General features: G+C 44.3%; 1 protein-coding gene across 1 annotated transcript in view; it reads right to left on the reverse strand.

The window, feature by feature from the left end:
- Positions 1-177: 177 nt before the first annotated feature.
- The window catches only part of Supt6h (SPT6 homolog, histone chaperone and transcription elongation factor), a 33,560-nt gene continuing 8,250 nt past the window's right edge, over positions 178-25,487 (reverse strand). The window contains exons 2-37 of the mRNA XM_027924550.2: positions 24,375-24,517; positions 23,502-23,660; positions 23,328-23,404; positions 22,816-23,008; positions 22,510-22,594; positions 21,209-21,482; positions 20,773-20,874; positions 20,401-20,517; positions 19,994-20,083; positions 19,647-19,789; positions 18,675-18,823; positions 18,422-18,520; positions 17,710-17,839; positions 17,475-17,625; positions 17,146-17,300; positions 16,780-16,975; positions 16,063-16,202; positions 15,825-15,942; positions 13,645-13,721; positions 13,285-13,420; positions 12,562-12,699; positions 12,318-12,485; positions 11,591-11,718; positions 10,268-10,475; positions 9,418-9,565; positions 8,479-8,621; positions 7,125-7,265; positions 5,788-5,983; positions 5,158-5,396; positions 4,527-4,640; positions 4,231-4,355; positions 2,310-2,422; positions 1,978-2,055; positions 1,721-1,887; positions 1,066-1,253; positions 178-972 (exon numbers count right to left, since the gene is read on the reverse strand). Of these exons, the coding sequence (XP_027780351.1) occupies positions 786-972; positions 1,066-1,253; positions 1,721-1,887; positions 1,978-2,055; positions 2,310-2,422; positions 4,231-4,355; positions 4,527-4,640; positions 5,158-5,396; positions 5,788-5,983; positions 7,125-7,265; positions 8,479-8,621; positions 9,418-9,565; positions 10,268-10,475; positions 11,591-11,718; positions 12,318-12,485; positions 12,562-12,699; positions 13,285-13,420; positions 13,645-13,721; positions 15,825-15,942; positions 16,063-16,202; positions 16,780-16,975; positions 17,146-17,300; positions 17,475-17,625; positions 17,710-17,839; positions 18,422-18,520; positions 18,675-18,823; positions 19,647-19,789; positions 19,994-20,083; positions 20,401-20,517; positions 20,773-20,874; positions 21,209-21,482; positions 22,510-22,594; positions 22,816-23,008; positions 23,328-23,404; positions 23,502-23,660; positions 24,375-24,483 (5,181 nt within the window). The 5' untranslated portion in view covers positions 24,484-24,517 and the 3' untranslated portion in view covers positions 178-785. The remainder of the gene's footprint in view (positions 973-1,065; positions 1,254-1,720; positions 1,888-1,977; positions 2,056-2,309; positions 2,423-4,230; positions 4,356-4,526; positions 4,641-5,157; positions 5,397-5,787; positions 5,984-7,124; positions 7,266-8,478; positions 8,622-9,417; positions 9,566-10,267; positions 10,476-11,590; positions 11,719-12,317; positions 12,486-12,561; positions 12,700-13,284; positions 13,421-13,644; positions 13,722-15,824; positions 15,943-16,062; positions 16,203-16,779; positions 16,976-17,145; positions 17,301-17,474; positions 17,626-17,709; positions 17,840-18,421; positions 18,521-18,674; positions 18,824-19,646; positions 19,790-19,993; positions 20,084-20,400; positions 20,518-20,772; positions 20,875-21,208; positions 21,483-22,509; positions 22,595-22,815; positions 23,009-23,327; positions 23,405-23,501; positions 23,661-24,374; positions 24,518-25,487) is intronic.

A 25,487-nucleotide genomic window follows, 5' to 3' on the forward strand; every position in this document is an offset into this window, starting at 1 on the left:
GGGCTCAGAACGGGGGAGGAATGTGACCTCAGGCAGACTGAACAGGCTACCTGCTCTTCTATGAAACTGCCTCTCAGATGTATCAGGAGTTGTTGTCAGGGGAGCCCTTGGAGCTCCAAACTGCTTTGAAAGCCATCCCTCGAAGAGCAGAGAGCTGGAGAGAGAGGGTTCAGCAAGTGCTGTGTAGAAACACTGTTTATTCAAATGACAGGCAGGAAATGTGGCAGCAGCAGGTGGGTAAGGTCAGCCAGGCAGGGGCTAGCAGGTTAACACTGCTCCCTTTATGTCCCCTGCAATCCTGCTTTGAGAGCCACAAAGATGTTGATATCAAGATCAAAAATACTTTCCCTCCTCTCCCTCCTGCCCAAAATGAATAAATAGCATCCCTCTCCCCACAAGAGCTGGGGGAGACACACATGCTGAGCTTGGTACCCTATCATAGCCCAAAGTCAGGTGAGGGCAGAAGCTCAAAATGGCTTGTAGGGAGTAGAATACAAAACTGCTCACTCTCATCCTCATCTTCCCCTCTCCTCCACCATACCCTCCTCCCAGCCTGGTCCTAGGACAGGTGGTTAATGAGGGTCTGGCGTGGGTTAACTGCTGCCTGGCGTATACTGAGCTCAAGCTCACAAGGACATTTAGCCTGTTACCTGTCCAGGCTAACAACCAAAGAAAATGTCATTTAACGCCATTTTATGGACAAAAAAGGATGGGCAGGGAGTGAGGCAGTGGGCGGCCAGGCCCTCAAAGCCTCAGAGGTAACCAGAGTCTGAGGAGCAGGCCCCCTACCGATCCATCTCGTCCAGGAGCGGGGTGGCATCGCCAGCAATGGACATGGGGGTGCTTTCGATCATGGGACTTGGGGAGGGCCGAGGTGTCAACCGCTGCTTCTGTTTCCGCCGTTCTGCCTCCTTCTCCTGTAGCCATTGTTCTGCCATCTTCCCCCAGTCGATAGCTGCATGGCTGTTGGACCTGGGAGATGGAAAGAAGGGACTTTAAGCCCACAACTCAAGACAACATCTGTCCCTTCTAATAACCTGCCCTGTGCCTCCACCTTATACTTACTTTGGCTGTTGCTGCCGTTGCCTGGAGCTGGAAGAGGGCTGGGGCTGGGGCTGGGCAGACTGTGGGGTGGTGCTGGCCTGGAGCTGGTGGTATTGCGGTGTGGTGATGGGCTGGCTCGGGGTTGTGTAGGAGTAGCTGGGGGTCATTAGTGGTGTGGCCACTGGCTGTTGAGCTGGTGTTGGGAATACCTGGAAAGATGTGGACCAGTAAGTGGGGATGGGCTCTGGGCCTGTTTGGTCACTGTGAACTTCTGGCAAGCTGAAAGGATGGGCTCAAAACAGAGCTTCCCAGGTGACCCAACCCTGAGCAGCATGTGATTCCAAGAAGCAGAAGGAGGCAAGAGGGTTGACAATGGCACATGAGGCCCACTGGTTTTGAAGGCCTTAGGATTCTAGTTGCTTGAGGGTTCCCCCAAGATCTCAAAGGACCCAGTTGAAAGGTCAGGTCCCCTCTATTCCCTTTCCAGTCAAGTGGGCTAGGGAAAAGGAACATCTGTTGGTAATGATTCCTAAGGTTAAGGAAGCCGTCTCTGCATATGAAGCCCTTTGTGGTGGGCACAGCCAGAGGTGTCTATAGGACTTGGGTTGGTAAAAGATGTCTGTTCCCTCTTGCTATTCCCCACACCATATAGATAACCCCTCCCCAAGCCACGTACATGGTAAGCGCTGCTGCCCCCTCCACTGCCTCCATAGCCATACTGGCTGGAGGCCCACTGGGCTGGGGTGGCATTAGGGTTCTGTCCCTGGCCTGTGACAGCAGCAATGGCACTGAACATCTGCGAAGTCATGTTCTGGGGTAGGGCATTCACAGCCCGTGTCAGATCTGTAAGCACATAAAGACAAGGATGGCATGTAAAAAGTGAAAGTTCCTCTGGTTCCAGCCCTTTCATAGACCCAGGCCCGAGTGCCCCACCTGCAAGGTTGATGTTGGCAGGAGTAGCATTGATAGAGGCAGGTGTCCTTGTTCTGCTGCTGCTACTGGGGGTAATGCCTGTAAGGAAATGGCTATTGTTAGTTATGTCCATCCAGAAACCTATTTCTGGCTTCCTAATTCAGGGGCTAGAAGAGGTATTAAGATAGGTGAAGGGGAAATTGCACAGGCCCATTGGAGAACCTTGCTGTTATAACATTCCTGCTCCCAGCTGCAATGACAGCCTACCCTTCCCCTCTCCCCTAGAGGCCAGTGATCACTTGAGTCATGTTCCTCCAACTATACCCTATAAGTCAAGAGACACCAGAACTCACCTGGCACAGGATCCTGGTAATGATCCTTAAACCATCTGAAGAGCCCATTTACAGTTGGGAAAATTTGGCCTCGGTACCGGAATCCTTCAGGAGTCACCGTTACATATTCTATCCTGGGGTTTTAGATGGAAACATATATCAGATTCCACTTGCAGCCCTCTATGAGAGAATGACCAGAACAGATGTCCACCATGTGAAGTAGCCAGAATGGGTGCTGGGGGAAAGGAGAGATGACAAAGCCTGTTCCTGATCCTGTGAGGGGAGCTACACATAGCAGAGTGCAGTCAAGGCCAAGGAGTCAGCAGCCCCTGTGTGCTGCATATAGGCTGTGAAGGAAAGTTTAATGGAGGAATGACATATGAGCTGCAGTGTGAAGGTAAGGGTGAGACCGAGGTCACAGAATGTTAGGCAGATGGGGCTTTCCTGGGTACCAAAGTGTGGGAATTTCTGTAGTGCTCCTGGAAAGTGGTTAATCTGTCCTTATCGGATACTTCCAAGAACAGCAAAGTGGTTAAGAGGAAGGGCTTTGGTTGGGAGGTCGAGGCAAGAAGATTCCAGGTTTAAGGTCAGTCTGGGCAATGTAATGACACCCTATCTCAATATAAAAAATAAAAGGGCTGGAAAGGATTGGGGATGTAGCTCAGTGGTAGAGTGCCCCTGGGTTGAATTTTCAGTACTGGGGGCGGGGGAAGAGAAAAGGAGGGACTCTGGATTCAGTTCTGACTTGAACTTTGCCACTTGTTACCTAAGTGATGCTATACCAAGATACTAAACCTGAGTTTCTACTTCACTTATAAAATGAAGACAACAGCACTGAAATCCACAGGGTGGATCTAAGGACTAAATGAGCTTACCACAACACCAAACACAGGTTATACTCGGTCAAGGAGAATTTCTCAACCGCCCAAAGATAATGCTTAGTGTGGCAAAGTTCTCACTTAACTCAGTTGAAATCTGCTTACTAAATCTTCTCCAAGTGTGAACTCTGTCACATAAGGAGAATGTGCAAGGAGTCCACAGGAAGCTATCACACCAAATATGTTTCTAGATATATGTCTCCAGCTTGCTCAACTGTTCTTCATGGAACAGTTTTAGTTCCAGAGCCCTGCCCGCTATCTTCTGGAGGCATGTTGGTGAAATCAGAAATGGCTTCTCAGAAAAGGAGCATGACACTCTGGATATGTCCAAATGTAGGGTCTAGAATGTAGGGCTCTTTATCACTTGGCCAATGAGACCCACTAATACAGTCAAAGCAGTGCATCACATGTGGTCAGTAAGGGCATAAGAGCAGAAATGTCCATATCTGGGTGGAGAGCCAAGGGGAGGATGGGGCAGGGCCTGTGTAGAGAAGGCTGGTGTGCTCACCAGCATGTGCAACAGACTAAACAAAGCAGACTAAAGAAACCATTTATCCTTCAGGTTTAAAGAGAGCTAGAGGGACACAGTAGTAAAGGATGCCTTGAGGAAGGCAGCCTGCCAGTCATGTATAGATGGGAGCACAGCAGGAGATGCAGAAATGCTCCTGACCCACACCTTCAGTGTGGGCACAAGAAAGAGTCAATACATTGCAGCATCAAGTGCTGTATATTGAGAGCCCTAGGGAGGGTAAAGCAGGGAGAGAGGAGACCACTGTGCTACTCCAGTCTTGCCAGTCAGGTCAGAGAGTGCCTGGTGTTGCCCATTGCTCTTTGGCAAAGAAGTGAGGTGAAGGAAACTTCTTTTTCAGTGATGATGAATATGTCTTTCTCAGGTTTTTTTTTTTTTTTTGTCTCTAAATCATCACCCTTACTCCCCACCTCCAACCTCCACCTCCTTTCTGAACAAATAAGAGGAGAAAGGCAGGCAGAACCAGTGGGATACAACTCCCTTCTAGCCTGTCTGTGGACCCCAGCGGCAGCACCTCCTCAGCACCAGTGCTCACCTGGGTTTACCCCGGGGCTGGTATCCCAGGAGGAACTTGCCGGGCAGTTCCTTGCAGGCACAGATGAAATAAGGGATGAAGGTGGGCTTCTCCTTCTTAGTTTTGATGAGCAGCTCCTCTAATTTCTGGGGGTAAAATGAGGGGGAGAGGTTGGGACAGCAGCATGCTTGGTACAAAATGTCTGGTGCATATATATGTTCACTTCCTTTACCACGTGAGCATCCCCTACACTGAAGGGAAAGCATACATCCTTAAGAGCCTGTAAGGTGCCATCCCTCAGAGGCCCCTGGGCTCACCTTGCGGTCCCCACCACTGCAATCCTGATAATACTTGTGGTTAAGGAGGTCCCGGGCAAAGGAGGCCATGGGTTGGACATAGCGGGCAACAATCTCATCCAAGTCTTCAAATTCCTGAGGGAAGAAGATAAAGGCCCCACATGTCACATTCAGAGGTGAGACTCCTGGCCTTTCATCAAATTCACCCTAAATAAAAACCATGGCAGGTGGTGGGCTTTCTGGTCCTGCCAAAGCCTCACTTCACTACAAGGTCCCCTTGACTAATCCATAGTTTTGAATCATGTCCAGACACACTGGCTTATGGGCATTATGTCCTTTAGGTCCTGACTGAAAAAACAGGGAACATCACTAGATTTCTCTTCCTAAATATAGGAACAAGAAATCTGGTATGTGTATGCGTACATATACTGTTATCTCTGCTTCCTCACTGGCTCTCTCCAAGTAGTTTATTCTACAATGTGGAGGATAGGAAGGAAGGGAAAAATACATAAAAACCAATAAAACGATTCATTCTACCAAACACCTCCTGTTTTGCTGCTCTACAGCTAAATTATGTGCGATGCATCCAAGTTACAACTATCAGGTGAAAGTAACCAGGAAGGGCTTGCAGGTGGCCGGGTGTGGCTCTCACCTCACTATTGATCCAAAGAGTAGCTCCAAGGCTGAAGGCATTTTCCTTGCCCTCCTCCCGCACATCCACATGCTGGTAGATGCCGTCACTGACTTTCCAGGTCACTGTCAGATGGTTCTCACCCTTGCTGCTTGGTCGGATGATCACGTCACCCTGATCCATGGTTTCCATCATCTTTTCTGCTTGTTTGAAATTGATATTATGGAAGGATGGGTGTGCAATCACTCGCTTGATGTATGCTGGAAAGGGCAGGAGAGAAGTACAGATCAGGTGATGGGGATAAGAGGTAGCAGCAATGGGACACACCGGATTCTGACTCAATGGGATTCTGAAACTCTTTCACCCTTTCTGGGCCTGAATTCTCTGATATGAATGACATGTTAGCCTGGGTTCCTGGGATTCTGAGACAATGATGCTTTGAGAGTTACAAGCCTTTACAAACAAAATGTGATCCAAGAGACTCTGGGTTCCATTCCTACCCATGACTCCTTTTCATGATGACTCCAGACCTCAGTATCCTGAAGCTGAGACCCCACTCCTATTGGGACAATGATATACATGCACCCTGTGGCCTGAGTCCTATAGCAGCATTGCTGCCAAGACTCAGGGTATGGTGGTAGGCACACTCACTGGTCCGTTGCTGCTTCCGTTTCATGTCTTCCTCCTGCTTGTGGTCTGCTGCTTCAGCATCAAAGTCATAGTAAGTGTCCTTGGGCAGTTTCCATTCATTGTTCCTGTCCACAAGGTCTGAGGTACGGCAGGTCAAGTCTGCACTAAACTTCTCAATGTCAATCTTCATGATGCGGCAGTGAACAGTCATTCCCACCTACATCCACAGAATATGTGAGCTGGAAGGGACAAAGATTATCTGGCCCTATGCCCTACTTCACATATGAGAAAACCAAAGTCCAGGCAGGAAGGTGGGACCTGCTCAAAGACAGCCTGCTACTAAATGGCAGGGGAGTAGTTAGGGGATGAGCATGCTATGCAGCCTATAGGCCAAGCCCGCAACGGCCCCTCCCACTCTAGGCAGGAAAAACAACTGGAGCCTGCTGGAATCTATCCTGTCACTTGTACTCTTCCCTTTTTCCATGAAATTGGCTGGTTACTGCTCCTAGGGTTTTTCCTTTTGGAGGGGAAGCAAAGTAATAGCTGTTTTCTGTGAGCCCTATTATCAGTCACTCTGCATGGCCCTCCTCATGTTGAAAATCTTCTAAGATTTGTTATTAGGAATGTTTTTCCCTAGCCCTTCTGAGCCCAAACATCTCCCGGTTTATAACACTTAAAAAAAACCGGAGAACTAGGCAGATCTAGCCCTACCCATGTCACTGACTGGATGATCTTGAAAAGACACCTGAATTTCTTTGGGGGGAAAAAAAAATTCCCATCAGGTTGTAGGACTAGAGAGAGCAAACACCAATGTGGAGTGCTGATGTTTAGTGGGTATGTAATAAATGGTAGCTATGGCAGGATAATACTAAGACCTAAAGAACTTAGAAATTTACTTCCAATCCTCTTGGGCAGAAACCATTTGAAATTTTCTTCTGTGTTCTCTGGTTCTGCTGTGAAACCCCAGAAGTGCTCTGTACATGGGCTATGCCACACTTCCTTTTCCATCTCCCAGAGGAGTATTGCCTGGCCTTGGAGAAACAGGCAGAGACTTTCTATTTTGCAGCACATGATGCTGGGCCCTGTTTTCTATTCTCTGCCTAAGCTGCAGTTTCCCAAAATGGAAAAGAACACTCTCTGAAAGGGCTGACAACAGGCAGAATTGCACAAAAGCAGTGAACAAAAGCTGCTACTCATTCAGATGCTTCTCACCCTGGCTTCTGCAAGCTAGTTATAAATTCTCCCTGACACTCTCTCTACCAATAGCCACTGGGAACAGAGCTTACGTGGGGATAGCCCAAAGTAAGTCTAACTGGGGTGGCTAAAAACTGTCTTATATCCCTAGGCCAATCATTTACCTTCACTCGCTCCTCTGGCCGCTTTACCACTTTGTCACTAAGAAATTTGGTGGGGATAAAGCCAGTGACACCATTGTCTAGCCGGGTTTTGACACCAATGGCCTGGCCCGGGCATGACCCGCTGTCAAAATGGTTCCAGACCTGAAGAAGCATAAGGAGAGAAGGTTCATTATTAAGATTCACATGTTCAGAAAAGAGCACTCAGGGGTGCTATAATTTATTTCACCACTGAGGTCTGGCACTGGTCTAAAAACATGACTCAGTCACCTGCTAGGACACAACTGTAACATCTACAGCATTCTTTGACTCATAGCTGATGCTTGGTGCCATGGGACATGCTTCTCTAATCTACAACCCTCTAGCTCCAACCAAGGCCACTCCTGTTGTGTTCTGCCCTAGCAAGCATCAGAATTGTCTGTGTCAGACTTCTCAGAACAATTCACTAAGTGAACCAGACATCCTTTGGTTGTCCCTTGGATGAATCATATCAGCTTCTTCTATTGGGTAAAAATTGAGAAAATCTGCCTAATAGTATATGAAGACCCAAAAAAGTCTTTGGGTAGTTTTAATGACATCAGAAAGGCAGATGACGTCTAGAAGAATATGGGGAAAAGTTAAAAATGTTGAGAATATAAAAACTGAACCTATGGATAATATAAATATTTAAGAGAAACCATAGATTTCTCTTTTCTTGCAGTACTGGAAATTGATCCCCAGCACGTTTCATTTTTTACTTTGAGAAAGGGTTAGGCCCACACTAGACTTGAACTTATGATTCTCCAGCTTCAGTCTCCTAAATTGCTGGGATTACAGACACATTCCATCACACCCAGTTTTTACAGATACCTTCTTCTTTTTTTTTTTTCTTAAAGAGAAAGAGAGAATTTTTAATATTTATTTTTTTTATTTTCGGTGGAAACAACATCTTTGTTTGTATGTGGTGCTGAGGATTGAACCCGGGACGCACGCATGCCAGGTGAGCGCGCTACCGCTTGAGCCACATCCCCAACCCTACAGATACCTTCTAACAAGAAAGTATGGGGATGCTAAGACTACCGTATAGGCAAGAAATGCAAATCCTTACTTCCATAATAGGGTGGAATGAGCTGATCAGAGAATGAGACAAGAGTTAAAGGCTAGGTGACTGCTCCAGAATAAAGGAAAACATATAGCTCAGAAGCATATAGAGGGACTTCATGTTAAACACCTATATATACTCTACCCCTGCTTTCTTTTTTGTGTACTTGTTTGGTAAAAGCATGATCTAAAATACCATTTTTGATTCCTTTGTAGATCAAGCCATTCAATTAAAGAAGCCCAATGATTACAATTAAGATAACAATGCAGTTTATACCTCACTTAGTTCAGGGAAATTGTCTTGCTGACAGAAGGGGCACTGCCATAGCCCCGTCTCATCATTGCGGATTGCCTGGTCATAGCTTTCACCCTGTGGACGCCTGTGAGCAATGCCAGTGACGTTGCAGATAATGAGCTTTCCTGGAGGCAAAGGAGAGAACAGGTAACAGACTGTGAAAACAGGAGAGGTGACTCCTTCCCACCAACCTTTTAGTGACAGAACTTTTTTTCCTTTTTTCTTTTGCCATATTGGGATTGAACCCTGGGGTACTCTACCACTGAACTACATTCTTTTTATTTTTTATTTTTAGACAGCGTTTTGACAAGTTGCTGAGGCTGGCTTTTAACTTGCAGTCCTTCTGCCTCAGTCTCCTGAGTAGCTGGGACTATAGGTGTGTGCCACCATGTCAGACTCCTGCATTATTATTATTTTTTTAATATTTATTTTTCACTTGTAGTTGAACACAATACCTTTATTTTATTTATTCATTTATTTTTATGTGGTGTCGAGGATTGAACCCAGGGCTTTGTACGTGCTAAATGAGGGCTTTACCACTAAGCCACGATCCCAGCCCCAAACCCCTACATTCTTTTTGGTGGTGGGGTCGGGGCAGGAGCAAGGGGTTCTGGGGATTGAATCCAGGGGTACTCAACCCCTGAGCCACATCCCTAGCGCCTTGTTTTTGCTGAGGCTGGCTCTGAACTTGCAATTCTCCTGTCTTAGCCACCTGAGCCACTGGGATTACAGGCATGCGCAACCACTCCCGGCTCCTACTTTATTTTAAAAGATTTTCTGGTATTCCCCACCTATAGTATAGATCTGCCTTGTTCTAATGGAACCACTGCTTTCACTGCTTGGTTTGATGTATACTGTAACTGTTCTTTCATTCTCCATCGTATCCTCCTCCCCAACAAAAAATATAGCCCCAGAACTTACCAATGTAGAAAGTCTCTGGAGTTTCTTTGGTTAACATATTAAAGATCTCTTCGGTGTTGGGAGAGCGGTAGGCTGTTCGGAGGTCCTTGTACCGACAGCTCAGCTCTGCCCGGATGTCATATAATGTGATGTGTTTGTCGCCATAGCCCTAAGGAAGATGTTCATCAGGAAAAGCCTTGCAACTGTTCCCCAACCTAAGCCAGGGCAATGAAGGGAGTAGGCTAGCTGGGATTCTTCTCTTCTTTCTTTTAGACATTTAGTAAAGGTTACTTTCTTTTTCTCCTTTTGAGATGGGGTTTTACTATGTTCACTATGTTGCCCAAGCTGGCCTAGAACCCAGTAGTAGGTAGGATTACAAGTGTGTACCATATGCTTAGCTCTATTTTTTATTTTGAGAAAGGGTCTTGCTAAGATTTCTAGGGTGATCTTGAACTTTCAATCCTCTGGCCTCCGACTTCCGAGTAGCTGGGATTATAGGCATGTGCCACCATGCCTGGCTAAAGGAAGTTTCCAAAATTAGGCAAGGGGCACTGTTGTGTACTGAAAATGCTTCATGAAATCCTGTGTGTAAAACAGATAAATGCAAAGTTGCAGTCAGAAAGGAGGAAAGAGGCCTAGAAGGAAACTGTAGTGATGATACCCTGATAATTCCTACCTGCTCTTCATAATTATAGTTACCAACATCAAAGACTTCTGTGGCTCCTTAAGAAGCAGGCTAAAACTTTCCTTGAGAGACTTGATAGCACATACTCAGGGATAATAGAGGATCAAGGTTGCCTTCTACTAACGTACGGTTTCTCTGGCCACTTGTGATGGGTTTTTCTGCCAGGTATTCCATACTTTCACCTACCTGCCTCTCCAGTTCTTCTGCAAAGGCATCAAGGTCCAAGTCCTTGAGTCGCTCTGGGTTTTCCAAGATTTCTTCAAGGGCTCCTGCAGGATTGGCATCCTCAGCTGATTCATCATATTCCAGGGCATCCACGGCCATCTTCCTAGCCCACTCATAGGTCTCAGGGTGGACACGAGAACCATCAAGGACTTCAATGTATGAGTCAGTGCTAAAGGAAAGGCAGAAAAGGAGCAGGATATAGAAGGAGAAGCTTCTAGTAGCAACCCAATGTCCACCAATGGGGAACTAGTTAAATAAATCAGGGCACCTCCATACGATGGAACACCATACAGCCATTAAAAAGAATGAGGTAGATCTATGTGTGCTGATATGGGAAGATGGCCACGATATACTGATAAGTGAAAATGCACTGCAAAACACTATGAACCATATGATCCCATTTTTGTAGTAAATGGGTAGTTAGTAAATGCATAGCAAAAATAAAATTTAGAAAAACTATAATATACATAAAAATTGTTATGGTAGTTATTTCTGGGGGGTGGGATTATGGGGGACTTCCACTTTCTGCATAATATTTATATATGTTGAATTTTATATAATGAACTTATATGAGTCTTAAGATAAAACAAGAAGGGGGAAAAAAAGACCTCTGAGAATTTGCTGACAGCTATTTTCCCCCATAAAGCCTTCCCAGGCTGGTCTTGCCCGTGCACTCACATGGACCTATGTTATTCGTGGAGTGTTACAGCAAAGCTGAGTGGAAAATGAAGTTTTAGAACTTGAAGCCTATTTCCCCACTGACTTCCATTACTGAATGAGGAGCTATGTGCCCGTGGAAAAGATCCTCCAAAGACTGAGTTGATAACTTCTGGAGAGGAAGAGGTCAATAGTGAAGTCCAAAGTCCAAGTGAATAGAACTTTCTCTCAATAACATCATCTTAAAACATAACAAATCTCTCTCCCCCTTCCATATCTGTTCATACCCACACTTTTTCCATTGCCCCTGCTATTCCCACCCTTATATGGCTGCATCAAACCATAATAACAAAATAAGTTTGTGTTCACTGAACAGAATCTGTGTTTTCTATCCTTAATTTATAAACTAAATTGGACCTTTTATGTTTTTGTCACATGAAAAAAGCCTCACATAATTGAGCTGATCTTTTCCATAGGTCAGGGGCTCTTGACCAAATAAAGACTCTTTATCTTTAAAACATTTCCTAATTTAAATGTCTTGGGGCCCTTTGGCAGCCCTAATTCCCTGAAACCCCAAATCAAAGTCCAAAGGGAATTCCTCTGGCCCATCTAGGCAGAGGGCATCACCTGTCCCCCAGGGAGGCTGTGTCAATCTTGAGGAAGCCAGCACAATTCATGAAGACTTTGGGACCCATGTGGCACATGGTGACCAACTGGGTGCGGCTTTCAAGGCGTGTGTTGTTCTGCTTCAGAATCTAGGGGAGAGAACTCAGGTAAGCCAGGACAGTAAGCATGCCCCACCTCCTTAGTTTACTTTCAGGTCTCTCTATTAGCCCTCCATGACTCCACAAAGGAACTCTGTCCCCACTCAATATCTATCTAAACATAAAACCACATTATCTACCACTAAAATCATTTCTTCAATGAACTAGATTATACCCATCAGACTATCTATAATTAGCAAACTTGAAAGTTTGACACAATATGTACTGTCTTAAGGAAAAGAATATTACCAAATACTTTTGAAAATCAAAAAATGCTAAATGCTTTTTCTTCCCACTGGAAAAATTATTCCACTATCCTGAGATTCACGTCTAGCATTCCTTTGCTTTCTCCTCTTTCAAATCATGGCTTATGGCCATCTATTCTATGAGCCACTAGAGTACAGTAGTGAAGAAGATAGCTTTGGCCACCTGGGTCTGAAGTGGTAACTCTCACTAGTTGAGTGATTCTGAACAAGATGCTTTATCTTTCTGACCATGGTCTTCCTGATCTGTCAAATCATACTGATAAATATGTCTTCATGTGTAATGAAATGGTAATTTTTGAATTTTCTAATTTAACCCAATCCTACCTTCAGGAGGTGGGTCCCTTTTCGAGGTCCCAGGCCACAGACATACTGGATCAAGGCCTGGCTGTAAGGATGAGCAATGGCACGGTTGACATCAACCCCAACTTCATTGACCCGGTTGATAAATTCACAGTACAAGGCATTCAGCAGCTCCTCTTTCACAACATGTTCCTATTGACATACAGCAGGCAGGGATAAGGTTACTGTGCTTTTTTACTCAACTAGCCGGCCTGTCAAATCTACTCACCTGCAAGGGGTGAAATTTGAGACATAGGATGTCTTCATCAGAGCTGCACACTTGAGCAAATTCTATCAGAGGGTCTTGGATGCGCCGAGCCAGAGAGACTGCCTGTCTCAGTACAGGAGGATAATCCCGGAACTCTGCCTAGAGTCAAATGAGGGTTAGCAGGGCCTTAAAGTCCCCTCATACCACCACCAAGAGGAAATCCAAACCATTCTGGCTTGAAGCCACTTTCTTTTCTCTTCTAGGACCCTTTTTCCTAGAACCAATTTAACCTCAGGGGCTCCCCAAATGAACTATAACTGGCAACATGAAAAACTTCTGCAAATGTTAAGTGAACAGGTAGAGTGCGATAATCTTTCTTTTTTTTGTGTGTGTACCGGGGATTGAACCCAGGAGACTTAACCACTAACTCACATTCCCACCCCATTTTTGTATTTTATTTAGAGACAGAGTCTTAAAATAAAGAATGAGTTGCTTAGGGCCTCACTAAGTTGCTGAGGCTGGCTTTGAACTCATGATCCTCCTGCCTCAGCCTCCCAAGCTGCTGGGATTACAGGCATGCATTACTGCACCTGGCAATAAATATAGACTTCGTGTTTTAAAAAGAAAAGTACTAATCTTATTTTAAAAGTATTTATCAGAGCTGGGCTTTCTTTTCCTATTAAATATCTTTGAGATTAATAGCACTTATCTGGGTATGCCCTAAGGGTGGGGCTGCAGCATTACCTCTGACTTCTTGCTGTTCATATAGAGAATAGCCAATTCGTTGTCAACCAGCTCCACCCCAATGGAAGACAGCTGTTGGCCCTGGTCCAGCTCATGCACGATGCGCTTCACATCCTCAATCAACATTTGGGCATCCCTGAAGGGATGAGGAATATTGGTCAATGGATATATTTTCTCAGGAATGGGTGGTCTCTCATCTGGGATGGGGTGAGGAGGAAAGAGCTTTAAAAACAAAAAGGAACAATATCCCCTGGGGATATCAAAAAACTCTAATCATTATAGGCAAATGCCAAATTCAACCATAAGAGATGAGTTACTTTTGGTCATGGCCTTCAACCAGGCCTAGCCCAGTGCCTCTACCTGTTCTCTCCTGCAACTGTCACCACATGAGGCTTCTTGTTCAGAAGAAATTTCTTTAGGGTTTCAATGTCTTGAGCCTGGATTGAAAGAAAATCAGAGCTAATTGGCTCTGAGCATGGAGATTTCAGGTAGTTCTTTCTCCCTATGTAGCTTGAGATCTTATAAGACTGGAGAACAGCAAAAGCTAGAAGAGTCTCAGAGAACATCTGGTCCAAGTTGCTATCAAGGATCCATTCCCACACACCTGGCCAGCCTGCGTCTGCTTAACCCTTCTACTGACTAGAACTCACTCTGATGACATTAGTAACCACTGGCCAGATATGAAGAATAGAGAGGTAGAAAACTGTTCTCTTTTATTGTGAACCAAAACCCATCTCCCCCCAACATTTAGCCATTGGCCCTAGTTCTTCCCCACCACCCACTCAGGTCCTAATTTTTATCAAGGAAAACAAAGAATTGGAGTTTGCCCTCTTTTGGGTGAGGACCCCTTGAAAAGGTCAACATGGGAAATATGTCTCCTCTTCTTCAGTACAAAGATGTGGAATCCCTATTACAGTTCTTATGTCTTAACTTCCTGACACCTTGATATCCTATAGTTTTTTGTGGATTCCTATTTCGTTTCTTTTATTTATTTATCTTTAAAGTTTTTTTTTTAGTTGTAAATGGACACAACGTCTTTATTCTGTTTATTTACTTTTTATGTGGTGCTGAGGATTGACCCCAGTGCATTACACATGCTAGGCAAGCATTCTACCGCTGAGCAACAACCCCAGCCTTCCTATTTCATTTCTGGTATAACTTTTTCTTTCTTATTTCGGGTTCCGGGGATTGAACTCAGGGGCACTTGACCACTGAGTCACATGCCCAGACCTATTTTGTATTTTATTTAGAGACAGGATCTCACTGAATTGCTTAGTGCCTCACTTTTGCTGAGACTGGCTTTGAGCTCTCAATCCTCCCGCCTCAGCTTCCCAAGCCGCTGAGATTATATAGGTAGGTATCACCGTGCCCCACTCTGGTGTGACTTCTGCTGAAAATCTGAGTATAACACAGTGAAGGGGGGCAGCAGTGTTAACAAAAAGCAAAATCTGGCACATGATAATGAGATTGATAAGCAGGCTTATCTGAGCCCCAGGGAACTTCTCATTGGTGACATTCCATAAGTCCCTGGATTTCTAACTCTAGTGTCATTTTGTTCCTCCTTTCTAGAAATGTTGTACATCTCTCCTTTTCTTGGCCAGATCTGAAGAATGGAGAGGTAGAAAACTGTTCTCTTTTTTTATGAACCAAAACCCATATCCCACTAATACTTAGCCATTGGCCCTCATTTTCTTGGGCTGCTCCCAACCTTCCAATACCTCTTAATTTCCTAGGTAGAATAATTCAATACCTCCGTCATCCCCCAAATATAGCTGGGCAAGGTTCAGATGGTCTCCAGTGTAACTACATGCCCAGCGGGGTAAGTGTCTAAATAGTCTTTGTCCTTCTTAAAATAGATGTTCAATGTTAGACATGGTGTCACATGCTATATAAGCAGAACACAAGACAAGGAGTTTGGGGCCTTTTGTTTGAATACTAAGCATGTGTTAATATTTCTTAAGATTATTATACTTCTGACTTAAACTTGGGGTGTGGTGTAAATACACTTGGGCCTTATTTATATAAATCATGGCCTATTAGGACTATGCTGATGTTCTGATTTCCATTTTAAGATTTAAAAAAAAAATTTTAAATAAGCTTTTGTTATTCTTTTTTTTTTTTTGAATGAGGCTCTGACAATTAAATTGTAAGATACTGTTATGGGAGAAAAAATAATTCAGAAATATACCAACTAGATGAATTTAAATCCTCTTTCCCTAGCAAAAGAAGGGTTGAAAGGATAAAGTGGGAAAAGTTTGGCTGCATGTCCCAGTGGCTTTCAGCTCCTGGAACAATCTGACCTAGATGCTAATGAGAAAAGAGGTAACAAAGGCAGCCCAGAAGCACACAAGGTCTCTGAAAATTCTGAATCAGATAACATGAGTGCCATCTACTGCCCATGGAATGAGAATGATCTCAGGATGTAAAGTCAGTGACCAGATCAGAGATAATCAGGGTCTTGCAGGGAATGCTGCTTAACACTTATCCCACTGAATTATAGGATGTATACTTGCTAACAAACCCCCATCCTGGAGACTTGCCTTCTTTTCCCGCTCTTCTTCTCTCCAGGCAGTTCGCCGTTTGGTAAAATGGGGCAGCCGGAGGAAGTCTGTCACTTCTCCTTCACCATTGACCAGAGCACAGAACACAGGGTGATCTCTGCAGCCCCCAGAAAAAGAACAGAGCAATATTCAGTCATGTAAAGCTATGAAAAAGAGAATAAAATGAAAAGCCAGATAAGAGACTGTGCAGAGCAGGCAAGAAGGAAGAGTTAGGTACCTGGCAGAGGAGAAAGCAATGCCTAGGACTCTAATGCCTTTCCCTTGATTCTCATCCATGAAGTCATCATCTTCCTCTACCTGCTGATCTGGTCGGTAGGGCGCCACCCTCAACCAGTTATAGAGCTTCCGGCTACAGGCCTGGGAGGAGACACACATTAGTCATCAGGGTCACCAAGTGTGCCAAGGAAGAGCACACATATGCAAAGAAGTGCATTCATTATGTGCACATGCTCCTACTTTTTTATGCAGACTTACAACCCAAAAGCATATTTTGCTTTTGGAGACAAGGCAGTGCACAGAGACAGTGACACAAACAAGAATGTTTTGATGTGGGCAAAGGGAGGAAGATGGAGAGCTCACACGCCCTGCTTCCACTGTCTCTGAGATTATGTGGTACATTGCCTCAGTATTTCTACATTGGCCACAGGATGACTAAGGGATTCCTTCATTCTTAGTTCTATTAGATAAATCATATAACTACAGAGAATGGACAAGTCTTTATTTATTTATTTTTGTGTATATGGTACTAGGGATTTTTCCTAGTGCCAAGTACATACTAGGCAATTATTCTACCACTGTGCCACATCCCTAGGCTTTTTAAATTTTTTATTTTTAGACAAGGTCCTGCCAAGTCGTCTAAGTTGGCTTCTCCTGCCTCAGCCCCAAGTAGTGGGGATTGTTGGAGTATGCCACCACACCAGGCTTATATCCTCACCTTTATGACATATTCCTTGGCCTCAGACAGCAACTTATTCTTGAGCTCTTTGGCCATCTGCACATAGAGGAACTGCTGTAATGCTCGTTCAATGGCCATGGTGCGTTGCCGGTTCCACTCCTGCACCTGGTGGCTGAACTCATCTCGGTAGTAAAATTGTTTGATCTCTTCAAAGTATGTCTGGTCATTGCCATAGCTGGGGAGAGATACAAACTATGTAAGGGATGGATAAAGGTGACACCCACACGTCCATGAACACTGAGCGAGCCAGGGACAATGGCTTGCTCAATTCTGAAATGGTGGTTCATGAGGCATCCCTGCTTCCATCAGTCTTCCTGAAAGATGCCAGACTAGGGCTCTGCTTACCCTTCTACTCCCTTCATATCTATGCTGATGTCAATGGTGAGTAGTCCTTCTTCTTCTGCCAGGCCTATCTTGAGGAACTGGTCATCTCTCAGTTCTTTAACAGGCTTGTTCTTTAAGTACTTAAAGGAATAAGCGTAGTGGGCCTCATCCACATCCTGTATACATTGAGAGGGAATCATTAGTCTATGGATAGGCAGGTCCTAACCCTTAGAAAAAAGACTGCCACTTTTTGTAGGCAGACAGCACAGCTAAACAGAAGGCACAAGATTCAATTTGATCAAACAGAGAGCAGAGCCAAATCTTGGATCAAAGCCCCTTGCCCAGCTCACCTTTCTACCTTTCTTGGTAGGGGTTATATTTAACTTGGCTCTCTCCTGGAAAGTTTGCCTCAGCACCTGCCGGACAAGGGGCTCACGTGCAATCTGTAGTGCTACCATGTAGCGGGCACCTTCCAGCACAGCTTCTGGAGTAGGAAACTGGCTGTGGGGAAAACAGTGGAGCTGAAGGATAACGGTGTCTTGGCCCTCAGGCTCTTGTCCTACCAGTCACCTGTTACATGCCTACCTGCAAACATAATCCTTGGCCAGCTCCAAAGGCTCTGCCGGGAATTGTTCTGTCTCATGCCGCTGGTAGCTATCCCGGAGGTTCTCCCCAAATTGCTCAGGAGTAAGCCCAAACTTTTTGGCCAGGCCATCTAACAAAACAAACAAGAGAGTAAAATGTAAGGAAGCACCTGGACTGATAAGCCTTTTAGCTTTCAAAGTCCAGAATAGCTGCTGTGGGAACCAGACTTTAAAAGGGCCACGAATGAGCAGAATTGGACTTGTAAAAGAACAATGAAAAAACTGACTTTAGGGGCTGGGATTGTGGTTCAGTGGTAGAACGCTCACCTAGCACATGTGAGGCCCTGGGTTCAAACCTCAGCACCACATAAAAATAAATGAATGGAACAAAGGTATTGTGTCCAACTACAACTAAAAAATATTTTAAAAAACTGACTTTAAGCACAAGAAAAGCTTTTATTAGACATCTGAAATAGGACAGATTCTTCCTCTGAGTGTGAATTTCTCATGACTTCAGGAATTCAGGGAGAGGATGGACCATTAGCATAGAGTAGAGGTAGGTGGGAGGGAAAGTGCTTATGGGGACCCTGTAGTAGGTTGGTTTGGCAATGGATTGGTGATTGACTTTAGATATCCTTTCCTCTTCCTACCCACTAGCCCTCCTCTTGGGTAACTCCCTTGCTCAAGGGTAGAGTGCCCAGGCTGGTTGTTACCTAGCCCTGCGCTCTGGCAAATGGTATACATGTCTCGGCGGGAGGCCTGCTTGAGCTCTGGGCCCCTCTGCTCCTCGTCTTCTGCTTCTTCACCTTCACCTGGAAAGAAAATGCATAGGTCGTTAGGCTTTAGCTTTCAATCACTCCCAAAAATCTGACATATGTTGAGAAGCCCAGAAGGGCACCCAGCCAAGGGCACCCTTGGAAATGCTACAGCCATCAAGTATCCTGCATATTCTTTTCTAGTACTCACCTTCTTCATCTCCCTCCTCCCTTACACGCTTTAGCTTCTTGCGGCTAGCTTTGGCAGCATTCTGCATCCTGGGGATATCACGGCCATAGTAAAGCAGGAAATGATTATAGACATCTTTTAACTCATCCATTGATTGTACGTCCTTGAGTCTGAAGGGAAAGGATATAAGATCTCAGTTATCACCGAGAAAGTTACTCAGTTATCGCTCAACTCAGTTTTTCTATAAGACATCCAATTCTCAGGAGGGAATATCCCAAGTAGGATGGGTACCTGCATTAGTGGTGCATGCCTGTAATCCCAATTATTAAGAAGGACAGCAAGTTCTAGGCCAGTCTCAGCCACTTAACCAGACCCTCAGCAACTCAGGGAGGCCCTACCTCAAGATAAAAAAATATGAAGGGCTAGGGATATAGTTCAGTATTAGAGTGCCCCTTAATTCCTAATACCTGGAGACACACACACACATATACAAGCTCCAGACCATAACTTAAGTGCAACCAAGGTATCTTAAAGGAGTATATCAAACTGAAGATGACTGGTGGTGGTTAGAAATGAAATCATTAAAGGAGAGGCAGATATCTCGCAAAGTTCAAAAAGTTCTTGGGTCTTCTCCTCGACTTCATAATTTGGATACTGATCCCATATATTCCCCCACTATCCCTACCCTGACTACAAGCTTGCTTATTATAATTTGCATTCCATATAGCTTTATCTATATGGAATAAATGTACAGATCACCAAATGTAAGTACCTGATAATTCTAATTGGTAAATAAATCAAGAGTTTATCTTTTTCTATATCAACATGGATAACTAAGGTTAATTTGGAGGAAGATCACTTTTAATGTGTTGACAAGTTGGATTTCTAAGGGGTAAGGCCTTGACCCATGAATTTTGCAAAGTGACATTGCTGGGGGTCAGGGGTGCCTTTGGTCTGAGGGCTCCCTGTAATGAAACAAACCGTGTGTGCTACCTCTCCATGTCAGTGGTGTCCAGAGCCCGGATGCCATCAGCAAGAGGTTTGTCAGGATCAGCAGAGATTTGCTCATATTGATAAGCTTGCATCTTCTCAAACAGTCTTGTTAAGTTTTCTTTGCGGATCCTCAACTGGGTCCACTAGGGCGGGCAGGGCAGGAGTAAGGACTGTTACTCAGCCCTGAAGACCCAAGGCTGCTATTCCTTCATCAAGAGATCCAGTGGGGGGGAGACCGGCAGATCAGGGAGGCAGACCAGGGAGTGGGGCACTGGATTTACAGTACCCTGGTAATAATGGTGACCAACCCTGCCCATAGTGCCTTCGGGGCCATGTATCCATGTTACCTTTTCATCCCACTGCCATACTCTCCATAGGTCATTGATATGCAACTCAGGTTCCACATACTCTTTTCGGTAGAAGGCAATAAAAGGTACCTAGGGTAGCAAAAAGACTGCAGTCACCTAGAAGATCTGCAAGGATCTCCTCTCCCAGAGGATAATCTTTTTTTTTTTTTTCACTAACAGCTCTAGGAATTTGAAGTCAGAAGCATGACCTTCCCAACAGGGGAGGATAATATTGCAGACAGGGTAGACTGTCCTCTGTTCATGAGTCTGCTAGTTCTAACACTTGAGTAAGGAACTACATCTGGGGAAGGAGAAGAGGGGGGTCCCTTTTGACTTAGGTAGCTACTTTTCTCTCATCCTCTAACTGAATTTCTAACCAATAGACTACTAAAGCTTGAGTCAGCTACCTCAAAATGCTGATTTCGCATGAAGCCCAGGGCTTCTTTAATTTTCTGAATTGTACTGGGTCCTTTTCGACTGAAGCTGCTTGTTGGCTGCCCTCGGTCCAGGTAATCACAGCTTTCCTATAGTAGGAAAAGAAAAAACAGCAAGATACCATTACTTGCTTTGCCTTATCATACAGAACTGTTTCATAGCACAAGATTGCCTTATTTGAGATGAAATCTAGGAAAAAATCTCTCTCTCTCTCTCTCTCTCTCACACACACACACACACATTTTCAGTATGAGGCACACAGAAGCATAGGTCAGGGAAGGAGCACACCCCCCATCTTAATCAAGTGACTTCTATTTCATGTCAAGTTATCTTTTTTTAGCTACCTGTAGAGAAATGGTTGGCGTGGCAAAGGCATTCCTGTAGATCCAGTCAGCTTCTTCTTCTAATTCATCATCTTCGGCCCCCTTGACTGGGATGGAGCGGAGCTGTAGCAAATAAGAGGGTGAGATTGACTTTAACTTGTATCCTGTTTATGAAAACATACACTTCTTCTGGAGAGAAACTGTGATACTTTGGCACACATTTCCAGTACCCAGCAGTATTGTCTGTCACGAAATAAACACTTCATAAATTTGCTAAAAAGCCCCATTTCAAGATCCACGAGCAGGGTGATATAGTCTATTTTCTATAAGAGCTAGACTCCCTGGACCTTGGTCAGATGGGGTTAATAGGTTATGTAATTTCAGATTGCTATGAGATTGTTTCACGGCCTCAAAATGATGGTGAATCAGCAGAAGGCAGAGGCTGGTGGTTTCTTACCTGGAACCTCTCAGGCAAGTCAGTGGCTCGGATTTCATTGTCTTGATCTGTGAGGTGGCTGCTTTCCAGCTCACTGGGCTCGTACATCTCAAAGATGCTCCTGCGGCTCACACGCTTCTTGGTGGTCTTCTTGGGGCGCACTCTGATTTCACCTTCGGCCTCATCATCCTCATACTCATACTCTTCCTCCAGTTCTTCATCATACTCATTGTATTTCTCAAACTCGTCATAATCAAAATCCACGCCAAAAATCTCCTGGGCTTCTTGCAGTGCTCTGTGGGTGAGAGGAGAGAAATGTAGACTCTGTACAGATCTTTGACTTGCTCCAGGTAACTAAGAAAATCAGAAGAAGAATAAAAATAAAAGAACCATATTCACTATGGAATAAAGGCTTAGCTAGGGGATATTTCTGGGCAAACTATTGTTTTTTTTTTTTTTTTTTAAAGAGAGAGAGAGAGAGAGAGAATTTTTTAATATTTATTTTTCAGTTTTCGGCGGACACATCTTTGTATGTGGTGCTGAGGATCGAACCCGGGCCGCACGCATGCCAGGCGAGCGCACTACCGCTTGAGCCACACCCCCAGCCCCAAACTATTGTTTATCAGAGAATAAAAAGCCCACTTTTGGCACCTGTCAGTTTCAGAAATCAAATAGCAATAGGGCAGATGGGTCTAACACTCTACTTGGCAGATCTATATTCCACTAAGGTATTACTGTATTTCCTCAGAGCAAAAGCATTCAAAGTTACTTTTTATTATTATTTTTTTGATACTGGGGATTAAACACAGGGTTGTTTAACTCCTGAGTCACATCCTTAACTTTTTTTTATATTTTGTTTAGAGATAGGGTCTCGCTGAGTTGCTTAGGCTGGCTTTGAGCTCATGATCCTCCTGCCTCAGCCTCCCAAGCGACCAGGGTTACAGGCATACACTACCATACCTGGCAAGCTTTCTAACTTGTAAACTTTGATGCAGGTACCCTTTTCCCACAAAAATCACATTTAGAAGGCATAAATATAAATGAATAAACATGGAGCTGCAGGAAGAAGAGGGATGCTGGAGCCTTGCCCATATCTTAATTCTTTAAGAAGCCCTAAAATGCAAAGTGAGCTCTCAGGGCTTAAAGGAACAGTCTGAAATCACTGCCAAACAGAGGGTATCTAAGACACCGAAGCAAAATAGTTGAGAGCTGGGGATGTGCCATTTGGGGGGAGGCAAAAATAGCTGAGAGCTGAGGATGTGCCTTGCCGGGTGGGCATACTCAATGCCTTTATAACCACTTTGTATCAGACCCCCACTCACGCATCTGTGTATCCGGGAAGCTTTTTCCGCCACTTGGGTTTTTTCAGAGGCTGTCCATCGTCATCCACAATGAAATCATCAATATCTGGGTAGAGAAGTAACAGTTTAGTACTCAGGGTCAAAGGCTGATGCAGGACTAAATGGTTTTAGTTCCTGCCAGTAAGAAAAGTACGAAGACTGAAAAAAACAACTTTTGTGTCAAATGCAAGGCCCTGTAGCTGAAGAATGGCCTCCTATTCTGCTCCTAGAGGCCAGGACATCTCAATGACTATCTAAACATTGTTTTCCCTGCCCAATGCCACATACCTGACTCTTCATCATCTTCCTCTTCCTCCTCTGGAGGAGCCATGGGGGCCTCCACGGCTTCCTGTCCTTCTTCCCCTTCCCCATCTTGGAATATTTCTTCTGCAATAGCCTCTTTTTCATGTTCCTCCTTGCCATATTCCTCTTCATCATCATCTTCATCATCTGACATTTTTTTGACACGCCGGTACTTTTGCTGGTGGTGAGAAAACCTGCCTCATCAGGATCTGAAGGTTCTATTGTAAGAATGCCTGCTCTTCAGTCTCATTCTCACCTTCCTACTCTAGTTATATTAGCCAAGGGAGACTAGAAAGAACATGCGTGTGATGCTCTTTTGGCTCCATGACCCACCCTTGAAACTGACAAGCCTCAGATCTGGGCTCCACAGCATGATACCCACATCTTTTTCTTCTCTGAAGTTCCCCAAACTGTTCTGGATCTATCTCCTTTCCAAAAGATATAATTTCAAGGGCTTTCCTTTACCCCCCCAGGACAAAGACAAAGAATACACTTACTCCTCGTTTCACTTTGACACCCAAATTCTCCTCAATGAGGTCAAAATCATCATCCTCCAGGCGGTCATCAAAAGATGCTAAAGAAAACAAAGTGTTACCCATAACAACGGGAAGGCCCCTTCCCCACTGCAACTTCTACCTAAGCCTCATCTAACCTGAGGAAACACTACTCACTGCGTTTTCTCTTCTTGTGGCCAACATCATCTTCTGAATCACCAGAGTCACTGCCTTCATCTTCCTCCCCATCATCTTCATCATCATCATCATTGATAAAGCCTTTTAAATTGCCTTGTTCATCTTGATCATCTAGATTCTCCTCCTCCTCCTCCTCATCTGGAAAACATGTATGTTTGAGGCATGGAGATCAGGGAACAGGATGGATGGTGGTGCAGGGCCACCTGCTTAACTATAATTTTTCATTCACCCTGAACCTAATGATGGTACAGGTGCCACAATAACTCTTCTGTTCATGTAAAGGTACAAAACATAGCCATCAACCAGGATAGTTTGTTTTCTACATTGACCATTTGTCTTTAGGAAACACCATCTTAATTACTTTGGCTCTACAAAATTGTTACTAGCAATTTTATAGACACCAATAACTAATTTTCCTCTGTTTATAAACTCAGTGGCTGCATTCCTTCTTTGAGCCATAAATCTCTGATAAAACTTATATTTCCCTTTAAAGTCACTTTAGAGTTTTCTGCTGATGATCCTAAAGGTTGGGCTTGGCCAGAGTAATAGGAAACTATGTGCATAAGCACCGCTAGGACTAAAGGCAGGAAGCATTATATATGTATGTATTTACTGTTTGTCCCCCCCCAAAATTCTACAATAGCTGGTGTTTTGTGTTCCTACTTCTAAGTACAATGCCTGGCATACAGCAGACAGATGCTCTAAGCATTTTGTAAGAATGACTGAAAGTTCTCAAGTTGGTACCTCATGTGTGAGAACTTCTGTGCTCAGTCTGAGCCTTTCATCAGCAAGAATCCAACTATCCAAAGCTTAGTAATAGTGGGGAGAAGCTTGAGGCTGGGGCCTCCTCACCATCATCCTCCTCTTCCACAAATTTCTTGGTGACTCGGGGCACCACTTCGCCTTCATCATTGTATTCTTCCTCTGACTCCTCAGCCTCACTTTCCACAAAATCAGACATTGCTGCAGCTTCTTAACAGCTTGCCTGAAGAAGACTAAGGAAGGGAAGGAGATGAGGATTAAAAAAAAAAATGAGACACATGATCTTACAGAGAAATCTTAAACCTTTTCACAAAAAGTCTTTTAGCCATCTGTCCCAGCTCCGAACACTCAATCATTTCTACTTAAAGAGAAGAAAGAATCAGATAGCTAGGGGTACAGTTTAGTGGTAAAGCACTTAACCAGCATGCACAAGCCCTTGGATTTGATTCCCAGCATCTCCCACCACTCCCACCCACTGACTCCATCTCTTTCACTTCCCATTTCTCCCAGGGTTGCTTCTCACATGTATATTTAAGGGGGGTGGGTGGGAAACAATTACTGAACTTGTATATGTAACATCTCTCTTACCCAGACTTTTATTTATCTTACTTATTATTCAAAGGCAGGAATGGGTGGATAAGGAAATAAACTAATGTATGAATAATTATATAGGTGGGGACATGGTAGTAAAGTGAGATACTGTGACTTGCTTACAGAGGTTGGGAGAACAGTAAGTGACACCTTTATGAAAGGTGCTTTCATATACACTATTTCTGGTTATTAGCAGTCAAAAGAAAAATCCCTTTTCAAAAACCCCTTCCTGAATTTGAGGCACTTGTAAAATTGCTGGTTGGGAAAACTGTGATGGAAAAAATTTTTTTAGAAACATCAGAACCATGACTACATTTCTATCATTTACCGCCCTTGCAAAAAAACTCTGAAATCAGTCTTCCAGGGTTGACAAAACAGAGGCATTATCTAAAGAAAGACAGAGATAGTACTGCGCTTAATTTTAGAGATTATATTCTGATCTCCTCACCTAACACCTATTAATGTGGTTAATAATTTTAACTACATTATTGGATGTGTCTGGGTATCAGTTCATCTGGAATATGATAGCAGCACTACTTAGATCATAGGGTAGCTGAGAATATTATATGACATAGGGGAAAGAACCTACTATTTCAATAAATGTTAACTATA

The sequence above is a fragment of the Marmota flaviventris genome, chromosome 17 (genome assembly GCF_047511675.1).
Source record: "Marmota flaviventris isolate mMarFla1 chromosome 17, mMarFla1.hap1, whole genome shotgun sequence".
Lineage (NCBI taxonomy): Eukaryota > Metazoa > Chordata > Mammalia > Rodentia > Sciuridae > Marmota > Marmota flaviventris.